At 40.3% G+C, this 14,418-nt stretch overlaps 1 protein-coding gene and 1 long non-coding RNA gene across 2 annotated transcripts in view; both read right to left on the bottom strand.

Annotated features, from left to right (window-relative positions):
• Positions 1 to 242: 242 nt before the first annotated feature.
• On the bottom strand, positions 243 to 4,034 carry LOC112488375 (uncharacterized). Its single transcript, XR_003052351.1, has 2 exons — positions 3,885 to 4,034; positions 243 to 1,515 (listed from the first exon to the last, which is right to left on the bottom strand). It is a non-coding gene; the product is annotated as an uncharacterized LOC112488375 (long non-coding RNA).
• Positions 4,035 to 4,680: 646 nt separating this feature from the next.
• Positions 4,681 to 14,418, bottom strand: part of ppap2d (phosphatidic acid phosphatase type 2D) — a 20,460-nt gene continuing 10,722 nt past the window's right edge. The window contains exons 3-7 of the mRNA XM_008329436.3: positions 10,679 to 10,836; positions 10,245 to 10,531; positions 10,116 to 10,173; positions 7,280 to 7,456; positions 4,681 to 6,879 (exon numbers count right to left, since the gene is read on the bottom strand). Of these exons, the coding sequence (XP_008327658.1) occupies positions 6,775 to 6,879; positions 7,280 to 7,456; positions 10,116 to 10,173; positions 10,245 to 10,531; positions 10,679 to 10,836 (785 nt within the window). The 3' untranslated portion in view covers positions 4,681 to 6,774. The remainder of the gene's footprint in view (positions 6,880 to 7,279; positions 7,457 to 10,115; positions 10,174 to 10,244; positions 10,532 to 10,678; positions 10,837 to 14,418) is intronic.

Genomic DNA, 14,418 nt, shown 5'->3' with positions numbered 1-14,418 from the left:
AAGTCCCAGAAATGCCTTAAAATGCATTATCCTAGTTAAAATTTTAAATTTTAACAAAAAAATTGACATTTTTACCATTTTTTAGCCTTTCCAGGACACCAATAAATTGCATTTTGTAAAGGTTAGATTGAATAAGATTAAATTACAGTAATGAGGAAATTAAGAATGAACAAAACAACTAACACCAGAAATGGCTAAAAAAATAGATCCCAGAAATAACAATAACACCTAAAGGCAAGCAATTTGCAAAATACAACTTTATTTATTAATTTTTATTTATTTATTACAACACAGAAAAAGTTGTTTTGTGACATCGCCGTGTCCCAGCCCTTAGTTTTGGACCCTCGGCCTGGGTCGTTTGTTTTATTGCCGTTAGGTGTGGGATCTTGACCAACCTGTGCTATTTTTGGACCAGAGGTGAACAGGTGTGTCTACTGCCGTTCCTTTTTTTTTTCCAGCTGAGTGAGAGTGATATGAAGAAGACTGGCTGGTAAAGTAAAGTAAATAGTGGTTTGTGTATTTGCCTCCTGCCCCATTACCTCAGAGTTATCCTGGGCCCAGGTCGAAAGGCTTTTAACTGTGATGCAACAAATTTAAATCACATTAAAGTTTGCATTTAAAAACAGCATCTAGGAAAACTGCTTTTATGAAAACACAAATCATATACATATATAAATGTATTTAAATTTTTCAATGTAAGTAATAACTTTAAAATTTACATTTACTCACATAGTATAGTAGTACAGAGAAAATGTTAGTCAGACACTTCCTGTTTAGCCTTTATTCCCTCATTTATTTGTTTTTTATTTCTGTCCACGTCCACGTAATTGAAAAAAAAATTATAAAATATGATCAGAAACCCTTGATTAAAACCTAAGACTCCTCAGATATAATCGCCGTCTGCAAAAAGAGCTAGCCATTAGCCATGTCCAATGGCCAAGTCCATGTTGTTATGCTGTCTTTACCATGACTATCTTCCTCCAGCAGGGGTCCCCACAGAAGACAATCAGCACAAAGAATATGATTCAGCCTAGTTCTTGAATGTGTTTTTTTTTAGGCTAAATGTTTTATTTACTAGTTTTAAACATTTTTTATTGAAGGATTAAATGATTAAAAACTGATTCAAAATCGAAAAAGTTCGGCTTCACAGATCAACGATCACTTCAGTGTTTTAGCCCATCATTCAGGGGAAGATAAAAACAACAAGCCATGCAGAGACCCACAATTGGTTAAATGATGCTATCCTCATCAGTTAGCGAAACAACACTGTCGTCATCAGATAGTACGTGAAGAGTCTACCGCGCGTCTGTATGTGTGCTGCACAGATAGATCAGGAATGCGAGGACAAACATCACCTTCGACACAGTTTCCACATTTGGAAGTGATCTCTGATTCTGCTTCTTCAACTTTCCACAGGTGATTCGATGACCAGATCTTGGAGGATTTGTTTTGACATTGATCCCAGGTTTCAGATTCAGTCCTGGTGCCAACATGGTGAGGCACGACATTAACCTTCTTGAGTGGGGAGTGATAAAAGAAGGGAAAACAAATTTGTTTTACTTGTTTTGTTTGCCAATATACACATGTTAAGCTTTTTAGGTTCAGAAGGTTAGCCAAGGGGCACAACAACAAGCAAAAAATAAAAAATAAAATAAACTTAAGATTTTAAACTTGGGCAAAGGGGCAAATGCAGACTGACAAAAAGAAAACACTGGGAAAACTAAAACAGCTCAGTACGGTCAAAACAACTCACTGTACCACTTTCAAAAGCCACTAAAATCTTTCCCAAAATTCTTTAGATGTATGCTATATGTATCTAATCCAGTGTTTTCTCCCCCCTAACCCTCCCTCCCCAATACTGAAATACTAAATACTAATACTGAGTGCCTGGTAATATTTATTTATCTGTACTAATCACAATGAGTTCTTCTTTTACTATCTTGAGCAGCCAGCCCCCTCTGCTGCCACCTAGTGACTGGGAGCTTGTTTATCATTTAAGCATGAATGAAGACAGCATAGTGAAAGTCCCCTCGTGTTCTCCCCCACTGCCCCCAGTAATAGTGGGGCAGTGATAACTCACTGCCCCACTATTTGAGAAGCACTAATCTCAACCACGTGGTTTGACCTTGAGGTCCAATTTTTATAGCACTATATATTAACACTATATATGTTAATATGTATAATAAATAAATAAAAAAGGTAAACGTTAAAATATTAAATTCAAACATTCAAACAATGTAAATGTTTTTAAATTAAATAAACTTTAAATAAAATTGAAATAAAGTGCAAATGAAACTACAGCCCTATTGTATTAGTGTTGTCAGGTGATAAGTTTTTTGCGACCCTCTAGATAGCGCTGGTGGCCCAAGTTTGCATGTTTACTTCTAGTTTATCGCAGCCTGCCTGATAACATCATTTAATGATTGACAAAAACACCTGTTTTCTTGTCCAATCCAATCCAACAGAAGAACATCTGAACCCACACAAGCCAATCAGATTCACGCCCACAGCTTCACTTTTGCCACAGTATGTATACATCAATTTCCTGCAGTCTATGGGCTGCAGGCAGTGCTTTTAGTAAAGCCATTACTACTGGGTATTTATAAATGAGCATAGCAGTAAGGCTGAGGAGGCAGTCCAGAGCCCTGAGCCCAATAGTCCTTTCTAATTCTATTAAAATTGAGCTACAGCTTCATGAGAGGTCAGCAAAGTTCCACAGACTAGACCTGTGAGGTGCCTTAGAAATATAGTAAATTGCTAACATATCTACTGTATTAGAAATCCACACGGCAAGGACATTGTATCTCGTACTTCTTCTTCTCATACTTTCAGTATGGAAAGTTTTTCCCTCACAGTGAGAAGATAAGAAGTCCTGGATTGGAGTTTGGCAAGTGTCAGACAAAAGAAAAATCACGTACGATACAACCGCCCCCCCTCAGGTGAGCTACGTGCCTTCTGTCTCACACTTATCTGTGCACTGATTCACATCAGCGCTCACTGCTATTTTTGCACCTGCCCAATTTTTCGGCAAACTCATCCTCTTATCAAGGACATTCCCCGTGGTAAATATGAGGAAGAAGAGGAGGCAGAGAGCAAGTTGAGTTTTTCAGACAGTAATGGCTTTCACCTGCCGAGATAAAAGTTCAAACAGAATCCCCCACTCCCGACCCCTCTTCCCCTCTCTTTTAAATGACCACAGTACGGGGCAACTGTGTGCACAGTCTCAGCAGTGTAAATAGTGAGGCCCTTGTGCGTGGACCTGGGTAATCTGAGCACACAGGATCTGCCTCTGCCTGTCGACCCCAATTCAGTCCCATTAAAGCCAATGGGTGAGTGAGGAGGACGCGGCGGCAGGCTAAGCAAGCTGTCATGTTTGACAGGGTGTGTAAGCTAAGCTCAGGGGAGCAGCCTACCTTTTACAGAGCTTAACCACACACACACACACACACACACACACACACACACACACACACACACAGATATACACACCCCAACAAGGGACAATAAAAAGAGAGGCATACACAGATAGACAAAAACCTGTCACACAAGTGTGGGCATACACCGTTCATAGTACAGAAGTGAAATGTGTCTCCTAGTTACAGTGTTATGAAACAAAACAAGTTTGAAAAGCAGAATCAGGTTTCCTCCAGCCTGACGGCCCCACGCCCATCACCCTCACTCTCCTCCATCTACCACCCCATCTGTTCTGCCAACCGCTCCATTACTCCCCCGCCTTCATTAATGCACCACTTTCCCTGCCCTGTCACTCTTACCTCAGCGTTATGGGAACACCCATGATTGACGCTATCGCTCTTACAGTACTTGCTCTCTTTTTTGACCTCTGTGTACATGTAAGTAGGGTAAAAAAAAAAAAAGTCACTTACATTTCTAGCCGAGGCATTCATCTGGACCAGGTCGAGCTGCCAATCAGGAATCATTTTGTACTGTGGAATAATGATGAATAATGATGATTTGATGATTTAGAAACACCCGTCGGGGCAGTAATACTCAGGCACCTCAGCACAAATATCCTCCTGTCAAACAGAAAACAATGAATACTATAAATAATGCAGTCAAGTTATAAAACACTTCCAAAAATATTTTAGAATATAACAAATTAATATGGCCAAATAACTTGAAATAAAAACATATATATATTTGAAGTATATATACCTAAATACCTATGTATACAGTATTCTGTATATGAACTGTGTATGACTTTTAGCTTTTACTCTGCCTCCAAGGACATTCGAGGTAGAGAAAATAAGAAATGAAAGCAAATGCCTCAGACGCCCCAACCTGTATCGGCCTGAGCATCTCCATAGCAGCGTGACCCCCTGAAAAAGCCCATCATGCTCCACTGCACTTGAAAAGAACCGAAAACAGGAATGGTACAGAGTAGAGAAGGGTGAGCAGGGGTAAGGAAGCTGGGGTAATGAAAGAAACCCGAGAGGTCTGGAGTGGAGGCTTCTAAACACCGTATGAGAAGTTGGGTTACTTATCATTTCAGTGTTTACCTTCAGCCTGAGCACAGATTTTACGTTCTTACGATGTACATTCTTGTCAAACTACCAGTTTTGTAAAAATGTTGACATCCAGAAAACTAAACTAACTAAAAACAGACTTAATTTCTGTTTTTAGTTTGTTGTAAAAAAACAAAAAAAAAGTGACAAAGTCTAAATCATTTAACATTCATTTAATTTGTTTGGTTTTTTGATTACAGTGGTTATTTCTGCCTTTCTGGCATTCACAGAAACATGTAGAACAATAACTGGAAACATAGCTTTTCGATAATACCTGTGGCTCAGTCTAGTAGTTACAACAGATACAAACTACGTCTCCGTACCTGATCGACACAAATGTAAATACAATCAATGTACAGAAACAGGACAAAATAAATCTCCAAAAACTGGAACTAATACTTGTTGTCTGTGTGTGTAATAAAATGACAAACGTATTTACATTCAATTTGAATAATTACCATTTTCAGAAACAAACAAATGTAGTGTATGAGTCTGACTTTAACAAACATAAACACTGATTATTCAAACTTGTGATAAAATATCTAATAGTGATTATTATTAGAAGGTTCTATTATATATGTTCAAGTGCTATTAATAAAGATACACAGGAGGGCCCTTGTGGGGCGGGGCGGGGGCCACGTCGGTCCCTCCTGTCAGAGTGGCATAAATCAAGGTGCAGCTCAGAGATTGGAGTCCCGGGGCAAAAGTCAAAGGTTAAAAATTCAGTCAAACCTCCGCCTCTGAGACACAGTCATATGGGTAAGTAGTGGAAAGTGGGAGAGGAGGGAGGAGTTACCTGAGTCCTCCCTCACAGTGCAGTGGCACTGCCTTGAAACATGAACGATAGCCTTGTACTGCAGGGAGAAGTGTTTTTGTTCCTTTGATTAGATGAAGGTTTTTGTTTGCAACACTCTCATGTGTGACATGGATTAAAGTTAGAACTTCACTTTTTAAACAGGCAAATTTTTTTTTCTATTTTATTTTATATCCGCAGTAGACTATACCAGAGGTCACCAGTAGAGGGCTATTAGAAATAGGACATTTGCAGCAGAGAGAATAACATATTTGAATGTTTTGATTATCAGTGCGAAGAGTATTTTGTTTTGAAAAATTTGCAACTTTTCTCCCAACTACAAAGGCCCCTTGACGCCTGTCAAAATAAAAGCCTATAGCATTTTTTTAATTAGGGAAAGGACCACAGAGGAGACAATAGAGAACCCTACAGCTTTCGAAATAAAACAATGTCCTACCTAACGGTCTATGGTGAGTTTCATTTTTATACCCCTTATATCTGTTTTACAATCGGTGGTATTTTTTTTTTGGCGTGCTTTTTCATTGCACCTTGAAATCCACATTTGATATTATAGAAACCATGTATTAGACCATTTCTGTTACAGAACCTACAGCCAGACTAGTCCTGTATTGTGCACAAGTATGCTCTTACTGTTTTCATACGTATATAATCAAATGGGAGGTACTTCTTTTTTTTTGTCCATAGGTAGAATTCCGTGTAAATGTTTGGGAAAGAACAGCTGATTCAAACGGAGAATCCTATGGCCTCTGTGGGTGTTTTTACTTGCCTCAGTTATGAAGCCAGTGCTGTCTTTAGGCCTGAGGTCTGAAGGTCTCAGTTCACAGGTTCTCCAGGCTGAGGAGAGGATCAAGTCTCTCTCTCTCTTTCTCTCAGCCCAGTCTCAGAGACCCAGCCAGCATGTCAATGTGGGATGCACATTACACAGTACAGATGCTGCCTGGGCTGTGATCGGTTCTGCTTTAAAGAGCTAATCACATGAGTTGACAAAAACAAGTCAATTAGACGAAAACAGGTTCAAACTGGCATCTATCAACATTAGCAGCTTCTAAAATGTCCTCTTGACATAAAAATAAACATGTTTTAAATGTTTTTAAATCATTTTTCATATATAAAAATATCTATAATATTACTATGCAGCTCTTTTCACTGGACGGGTTCGACTCACAGTCATATGTGCTTCTGTATTTCACGTAGTGTGTTTGTGAGAAAATGGTGATTAGTGTGTGTGTGTGTGTGTATCAGTATACCCAAAAGAGAAGGCCTGTGTGGATTGTATCTCCATCACCTTTCATGAATCACCTCCTGTATATCAATTCCCTTTCTTATAAATTCCTCACTCATCTCTCAGCTACTCCTTTTGTGCTAAATTCTCTGTCATTCCTCTCGTCTTCCTGCAGTTCTTATCAGCTGATTTCTGGGGGTGATTGCTTGTGTCTGCTAACAGACCGTTTGCTGGCTGGACAGTGGACTCTCCAGGGTCATGCTAGTGGGAGACAGGCCTGGACGGGCACAGGGCTTAAACATGGAGGAGATGTAGAAGGCCTGCAGGCAGAGAAACTAAAACATGTCAGAAAAAATGACCAGACCACACAGGCTGTCAATCAGTGGCAGTTGAAAAAAAAAAAAAAAACATTTCAAGACTTAAGTTCCAAGACTTAAATGAAGAAACATTTTTATTACCAGTTATTTTAATAGGCAAATCAAACAAAGTCTGCCTTAATACAAATCAATATATTAATAATATATATATATAATATTAAATATCACAATTATTATAATGTTACAAAAGTATATAATTAAATAAATAGATCTATTAACACATCACACTCCTTAACTGGGCATTATGACTCATTATCAGTTCACCACCTTCTCCATATTCTGTCCTCACTTCAAATTCACCAATGAGAAGACAATCATGTGACGTAGTGTCTTAAGCACGTACCACCCAGTATGCTGTGAGTCCTCCTTGAATGAAGCCTGTGAGGACGTCTGTAGGGTGGTGACGGTAGTCAGAGATCCGGCTCAGGCCAGTGTAGACGGCGATCATCACCAACAAGAATTGTATTAAGGGACGCAGCAGACGTGCTCCTCGCCACGACAGCCGCGCCTGCAGGTAGAACTGAGACAAAGAACATAAACCATTCCATCTGACTGTCATTTGTCATGTGTTAATTAATGTGCTGTTCATATAATCCGATGATAACATCTGATGATTGAAGCTTAATCAAAGAGAGCGGAAAAGCTTTGAGATAAACATCCACAGAGTTGCTGCCCAGAGGGGAAAGAGAAGCTTGGCATGAATCCGTTAACACCAGTTCAAGGCCATTTCCTCCTTTTGTTCTTCATTAACTTGTGTATCAGCAAAAGCTACGACACAGAATGCAGTCTGCAATAACTAGGGGTCACAGGGCAAGTCAGAGTGTGCTTTATGAGGTGGTAGAGGGTCTGTGTGGAACCCTTTGGAGCACGGGGGAACACACAAGGGCCGGCATTCCAGCGCAGAGACCAACCCTGAGAGTCTCCGNCGCAGAGACCAACCCTGAGTGTATCCTTCTCTTACTTCGCTCTCCTAGCTGAGAGCAGGTGTCACTGGTACTGCCTTAAACTCAAGCAGCTGGCCAGGGTCTGGGCAGCATGTAGCTACAAGTACTGCACATTCCCTCCTGGTTGTCTATGGTTTGTAGTAACCCTAGCTGGCTGCTGGCTATCAAATGAGGGTGTGTGTATGGAAACAATGGAGTGTGGCGTGGAAAACACAGGGAGAGTCAGACAGACAAAAGGAACATTTCCTCCAGGAAATACCTGGGACAATTTTCAGTGAACTAAATCACCTGGATGACTACAACTGAAAGTTGATAGTTGGCCACGGGGCAGCAGAGAGCCAAAACCTGGCTGTCATTAGGTGTGGGCGGGGAACACTGTTTGCCAGTCCATCATAGGACCACATACAGAAACCAACAACTATTCACACTCACAACTTATGGTCGAAACCAACGCCAAACTAACTTACTTCTGGCTGTTTGTTGACGTTGGGTCTATGTGGCCCATATGTGGCACCCAGTGGGTGCTGATACAAGACGTGGACCGTGAAAGTATAATAGTACAGGGATTGTGGCTCAACATGTGGCTCATCATTCGACCAACTTTGTCATCTGGGTAAGTATTCTTAAAGCTATATCATCGCCAACAGAAAAAAGTTTTCTTTGGCTTGTGTTTCACTTTTTTTGTACTAGGCTGCTAATTATCTGGACACTACAATAGTGGTGCACTTTCCTTAAATAAAAAAATAGCAGTTTTCTCTTTTTCTGTTCCAATTTTCCACATTTCAGCTCCATCTACTCACACATTCAAGTCTCCCAAAGCTGTATTTAGAAGTTATTGATGATTGGATTTGTGAGAAAACAAAACTTTTGTGGATAACGATGTGCTTTTGTTTCCCTGTCACTAACTGTCACTTCTCTCACAGTGCACTAGTTAGTACGAGGCAGCTTGAGCGAAAGGGAGAGATGAAGAGATGAGGAGGCAAGGGGAGGGGGGGATGTCTCTGGCTGAAAGAAGCCTGTCGATTTCTCAGCAGGCATATTCAGCCCTGCGCTCCCCCTTCTCTAAATGAGACCCACAACAAGGCCTCCTCTGTCTGCGTGGTCCCTTCATCTATTCATGCTCTCTGTGGAAAACAGCTCTCCCTCCCCTTCTCCCGGTCTCATCCACTCTTTGAGAACGCCTGTCCTCCACAATCTCCTCGCTCACAATCGGTAGTTTGAGTACATGTAAAAAGTGCATGTATCGCTGTGTGTTTGTGAATATTTAATTGGCTCATTGCCGGTTGCACACAGTGTTTTTGACCTCTCAGGTAGTGGTTATCTTTAGTATCGGAAACAAAAATGATAGCCGTAATATTCCTACAGCGTTGTGAACAAAGAACTGCAGCAAATACTGTTATTATACAACACAAAAGCTCAGGTGAACCTCAAAGACACATTCCATAAGGATTTGTGTGTGTGTGTGTGAACATATGTGTGTGTGTATGTGTACAAGTACCTGCCTTTACCAGGCTGTGAGGACAACCATTCTTTCCATCTATCACTGTGTTCACATTTAGAGGACATTTTGACAGGTTCTCACAACTTCAAGGTACCGCTGTATGTCGCCGTTTAAGGCTTTTCGAAAGGGCCTTAAAGAGAATGAAGGGTAAATTTCATTTGGGTTTTTCTAATAAAGAGCCTTGCTCACTTTACCTCCAAAAATAAGAGGTGGAGTTAGCTTAGGTCTAAATTTAAATGTTCTTAAATAAATAACATTTGACAAGTGTGTCCGCAGGTTGGTCCCATGTTTGGGCCACTAGAAAATCACTCACAATGAATGTGGTATGGGCCAGGAGATGTCCATTTTTATGGAGCTCTCCCAAACCACCACCATCTTTCTGTAATTTTGTACATATAGTCCAGAGATGCTTATCTCAGTCATAAAGCCTCCTGAAAAAATAATCCAAAATCCAAGATCTTGTAAACATGAGAAAAACAAACTTTCTTCTGAGGTTTTGGTCCACTAAGGAGACAGAAGACGAACCTACAACTTCCAGTACACAGCTAGTAACGTCTTCACTGCAAAGTTGAGTGTCAGAGTAAGTTATATTTTTATTCTCTCTTATATCTGCATTTATTATAGCGTGTTTATTGGCCACACCTTGACAGCTGTCCGTCTTAAATCATAAACCATAAATCATAAATTAGTGTGTCTGTGTGCATGTGTCTGTATGTGTGTCAGAGGTGACTCACAGCGAGGTACAGCATGGTGTACATTGCAAAGGAAGCGTGCCCAGAAAAAAAGGACTTCCTGAAAGAGAAGAAAAATACATGATGCAGAAGAAAAATCACTTTGAGGGAGAGATTTCTATGCAGACTGACCTTGCTTCTTCCACCATCTTGTGTTTTGGTTGTCTGCAGATGGCCTGCGGCACATAACTGCCAATAGTGCAGTTGATGGACGCGTACGTGATATTACAGACGGACAAGAAGTTGGGTCGCAGACGTCCCACACTCAGTTTGGCCATGTTAGTGAGAGACTGACCTACGCAGCAACCAAACAGAAAACTCCCCAGCTCCTTGTACAGGCACGAAACGTAACGGTTTCGAACGAAAGCCCTCGAGTGAACGCCTCTAAAACGTACCCGGTAGCATTCACCAAGTGCAATCTGGGAAAGGAAGCACAAAACAGGCAAGAAAGTCACACGTCTGAGCTACACAAGTACTAGAAGTGAAAGTATGTCTGTCTGGTTTCTTTAATATAAATAAATGCTTTATTAGACCATGTCGGGCACATGTGGTTAACACCGTCTTACCGTTAAGCCAGTGATGACTATACCTCCAGCGATGAGCATGCTGTCAGGAATGGCCTCTCTCTCCACATAGGGGTAGGTGATGCTGGTGTCTCCACAGAAGAAGCCGCGTTTGTATGGAGTCACTGCCTTTAGTTCACATGCAAAGAATGGGATGGAGGCTGATGATATGTGGGGGAATACAAAAAACAAAAGATGGCTTGATGGATTTCTGTTCTCAAAAGAAAGAAAAATATAAACATCAACCAATAACGTTCCCCACATAAATAGTCAGCACCAATGAGTGAGATGATGGCGGAATTCTCATGAATCACAAGGGAATGCAATGGGATCCAACATGTCCCAGATTCCATGTAAACAACAAGGAGTCTGCATATACTGTGGGAGCTGCTTCCAACAGAGGAGGAGCAGGAGACAGAGAGACGGTGGCCATCAAAGACAGACAGAACAAAGGGATGACTGTGGTAACACAAGGTGAAGAGGAAGGAAAACAATATCAGAGAGCGTGTTACACATACGGTTCCAGTGTGCCAAAATAAAACAATAAGTCAAGTGTGAGGAAAGCAAGGGAGCGTGGGATTCATTTTGGTTACTCTAATGCTGTTTTGTGTCGCATGGGCTTGAATATTAATATAAATAAAAGTTACTTAGATGTATTGTTCTGTTCCATGGTCTGTGTTCCATGGTGTGTTCGACAGTTATATTTCACAGCCCCATTTCAGAGAAAAGTTTTTATAATTTTTTACTAACACAAAAAAAGAAATGTGTCTTACAACAGACAAGTCGCAGCCAGCAGTCAATGAGACGATTGTGGAGCTGCAGTGGATATTGTTAAAGTCAGACAACAATGTGGTCACAGTCTCAAACAAAGAGAAAAAAAAAATCTACATTGTGACCTTTGGGCCATTCTTAGTTTAGAATCGTTTACACAAAAGATCCATGACCATTAGAGCTTGTATTGTCTACGCAAACATTCAGGATGAACACCAGCAGAGGGCAATAATACTAACTTTCAAGGTCCAAAGGGCCTTCCTTAGATGTTTGCGTTATTGAAACTAAGCCAAAAAGGTGATATCACAAGTTACAAAATAAAGCTCAAGGTTCAAGTTCCCCTGGTCATTAAATCCATATTATATATTGTTATATATGTGTATTCACCATAAACCTGACACAGACTTCTTTACAATCTCCAGTAAAAAGCTGGTAACAAGAATTTAACTTGAACGTGTTTCACTTTCACCCAGACACAGAATTGTACTTTGACATTACAATGTTACTGGGTTTCAAAACCACTACACTTGTGCTTCCTGGTTGTTCACTAATCATTATCTGGTGAGGACTCAAGGTCTACCTTGCTCAACTAAACAAACAAAGTCCACAGCTTTACAGGGGGTGAAAATGTGGTCAACACATTTAACCCACCACAAGGGGAGATGAGGTTTTGATCCCCACCCCCGAGGATGAGCTGCACAGCTTTTATTATTGTGCGCTAACAAGCATTAGCTCTGTCCAGACCGCTGCATTTTCCTGTCCCTTATCCCATGTCCTCTTGTCACCCCTTGGAATGCAGAGAGAACATGGGATTAATCATTGACCTCCGTGCCTCTCCCAATCAAACCAGGCTTACAGTTGGTTGGAACCGACCCAGGCCCTGCTGCTGAAATGGAATCTCTGAGACTACGTGACTGAACAGTGTACAAGAAACACACTCAAAACTACAGTAGAGCAGGAGGAATACTACATAATACATACACAAATGGTTGTGTATATATTGTGATACTGCAGTGTTCACTACAAAGATGCTGTAGTGAACACTGTGATTCTTTGTTGATTTTTTTGTTTTGGCTGTCATTGTGTCTCTTAATATGAAAACATCCCACTTCCAAGAACTGAGCAAGAAACCTAATCTTATCAACACATTAAAAGTTATCAGTGCATAAAGTTAACAAGACTACAGTATAACAATGCAATGGGAAACAGTGTCGAGGTAAAGAGTTTCAATCCATGTCAAGACGCCCCGAGAGAAAGACAAAATACAGACAAGAGCCATTATTTCAGAATAGGCCTGAGTGAGGAAGTGTTAGAAAAAAGAGGAAGAGAAAGAGAGAGAGAGACACGTTGCATTCAGATAGTGGAGCGTGACGACAATAAAGAGAGAGGGTGGGGGAGAGAGAAAGAAAGCCACAGAGAGAAAAAATCTCACTGACCCATGTTGTTTGCTCATCTACATTTACTCTCCACACACCTGCAGAAGTACAGGTACATTTATTTTTAATTATGCCCTTATCCTAAATTCTGTTTACACCACAAATGTCAGTGGACTGTAGGTATGTCACTGGGGAATTGCTATTATGATTTTATTATTTATTACAGTATGCCCAGAGGTTTAAGTAACACAAAATAACAAAACATTTAGTAAAAGACTGAAATGTCATTGTATTGTGTTAGTTTTCCATATAAATGTATATTTTTTATAGATAAAAGTCTTAAGGGCAAAAAGAAATGGACCTATTATTAAGCTAAAATCTCAAATATTTCTTGGCTTTTAAAAAAATTTCCTTAACAGGAATCACACACAAAGTGAGATAACGTCACTTCAGTTTGTCTATTTGTAGATAAAGTCTCGTATCTATATATGTATATATACAAAAAAATCATAATATGGCTAATGATATTCAGGTTTAAACTGGAATAACTATTTCCACGTATCTTGGGAAAAATGCAGAGATCCTGGACTTTATCATTTCTTGTTTATATTATCATAGTAGGGATGTTGGTTTTGACCTTAAACATCTGACACGCACAGTTGGAGCATTGTGATGCCTTAATCTGGGTTATTTAGGCTGTGTGTAGACATGAACCAGGCTCCTTTTAAACTGTGGTGAATATTAATCAAACCGGAAAACTGGTTACTTGACCTGAAACCTCTAATAAATGAAGTTAAGTGAGAAGAAAAGTTAGAATTTGTACCTCTTTTATAACAGCCATTACCCAACATACTGTACATCAGGCAGCTCAATCTGTTTCAAACATATGGCCTGTGTTTATACTATATGTGGCATACCATAAAAGTTCAATCTTGACGTTGGGAAACAAAGCTTTGTGGTAAAAACACATCTTATGATTTTGTGTTAAAATACTACATGTTAACAGAACATTTTCATTGTCATGAAGTGATTCAAATTTGTCCATAATGGCCCATCATGGAGAGATTCTCCATACATTAACACAGTCTTCGTGCAGTCACGTTTCCATATACATATGAAGGTGTAATGGAAACCACAGGGAGCTGAAGCACTTAGCAGCATGTTTTATTACCACAGGCCTGCAAACTCTTATGGCATGTCTTGTTTTCTTGTTGGATGAAGTTCATGGACAGGCTGGCCAGTGAAGGCTCACAGCCACAAAGCTGCTGGCAAAGCTTCATGTTAAAAAAATCACCTTCAAGTGTTAACTAATTCAAAGCAACAGCTCGTGGAGCTGCATGTAGTTTATGGAAGGAATCATTGATTGAGAATTTGCACGAAGCTTGCAAGCCTTTCCGGCTAATAACCACAACTACATGGCAACAGTTTTCACAACAAGACATAAAAAACACTTCAGAAAGTCTCACATCATCTGTCACACAGCTGTGAGCAAATCTCTGCACCTGGCCAAGACAAGCTCAAAGGAGAGCAATGCTAGCAAAGGCCTGCGAGGGGACCTTAGAGGAGGTGGAGGAGTGGGTTGGCTCACTCAGCAAG

The sequence above is a fragment of the Cynoglossus semilaevis genome, chromosome 17 (assembly GCF_000523025.1).
Source record: "Cynoglossus semilaevis isolate Cse_v1.0 chromosome 17, Cse_v1.0, whole genome shotgun sequence".
NCBI lineage: Eukaryota > Metazoa > Chordata > Actinopteri > Pleuronectiformes > Cynoglossidae > Cynoglossus > Cynoglossus semilaevis.
The sequence above is the reverse complement of the archived record's forward strand: the minus strand, read 5'-3'. Positions and strand labels throughout refer to the sequence as shown.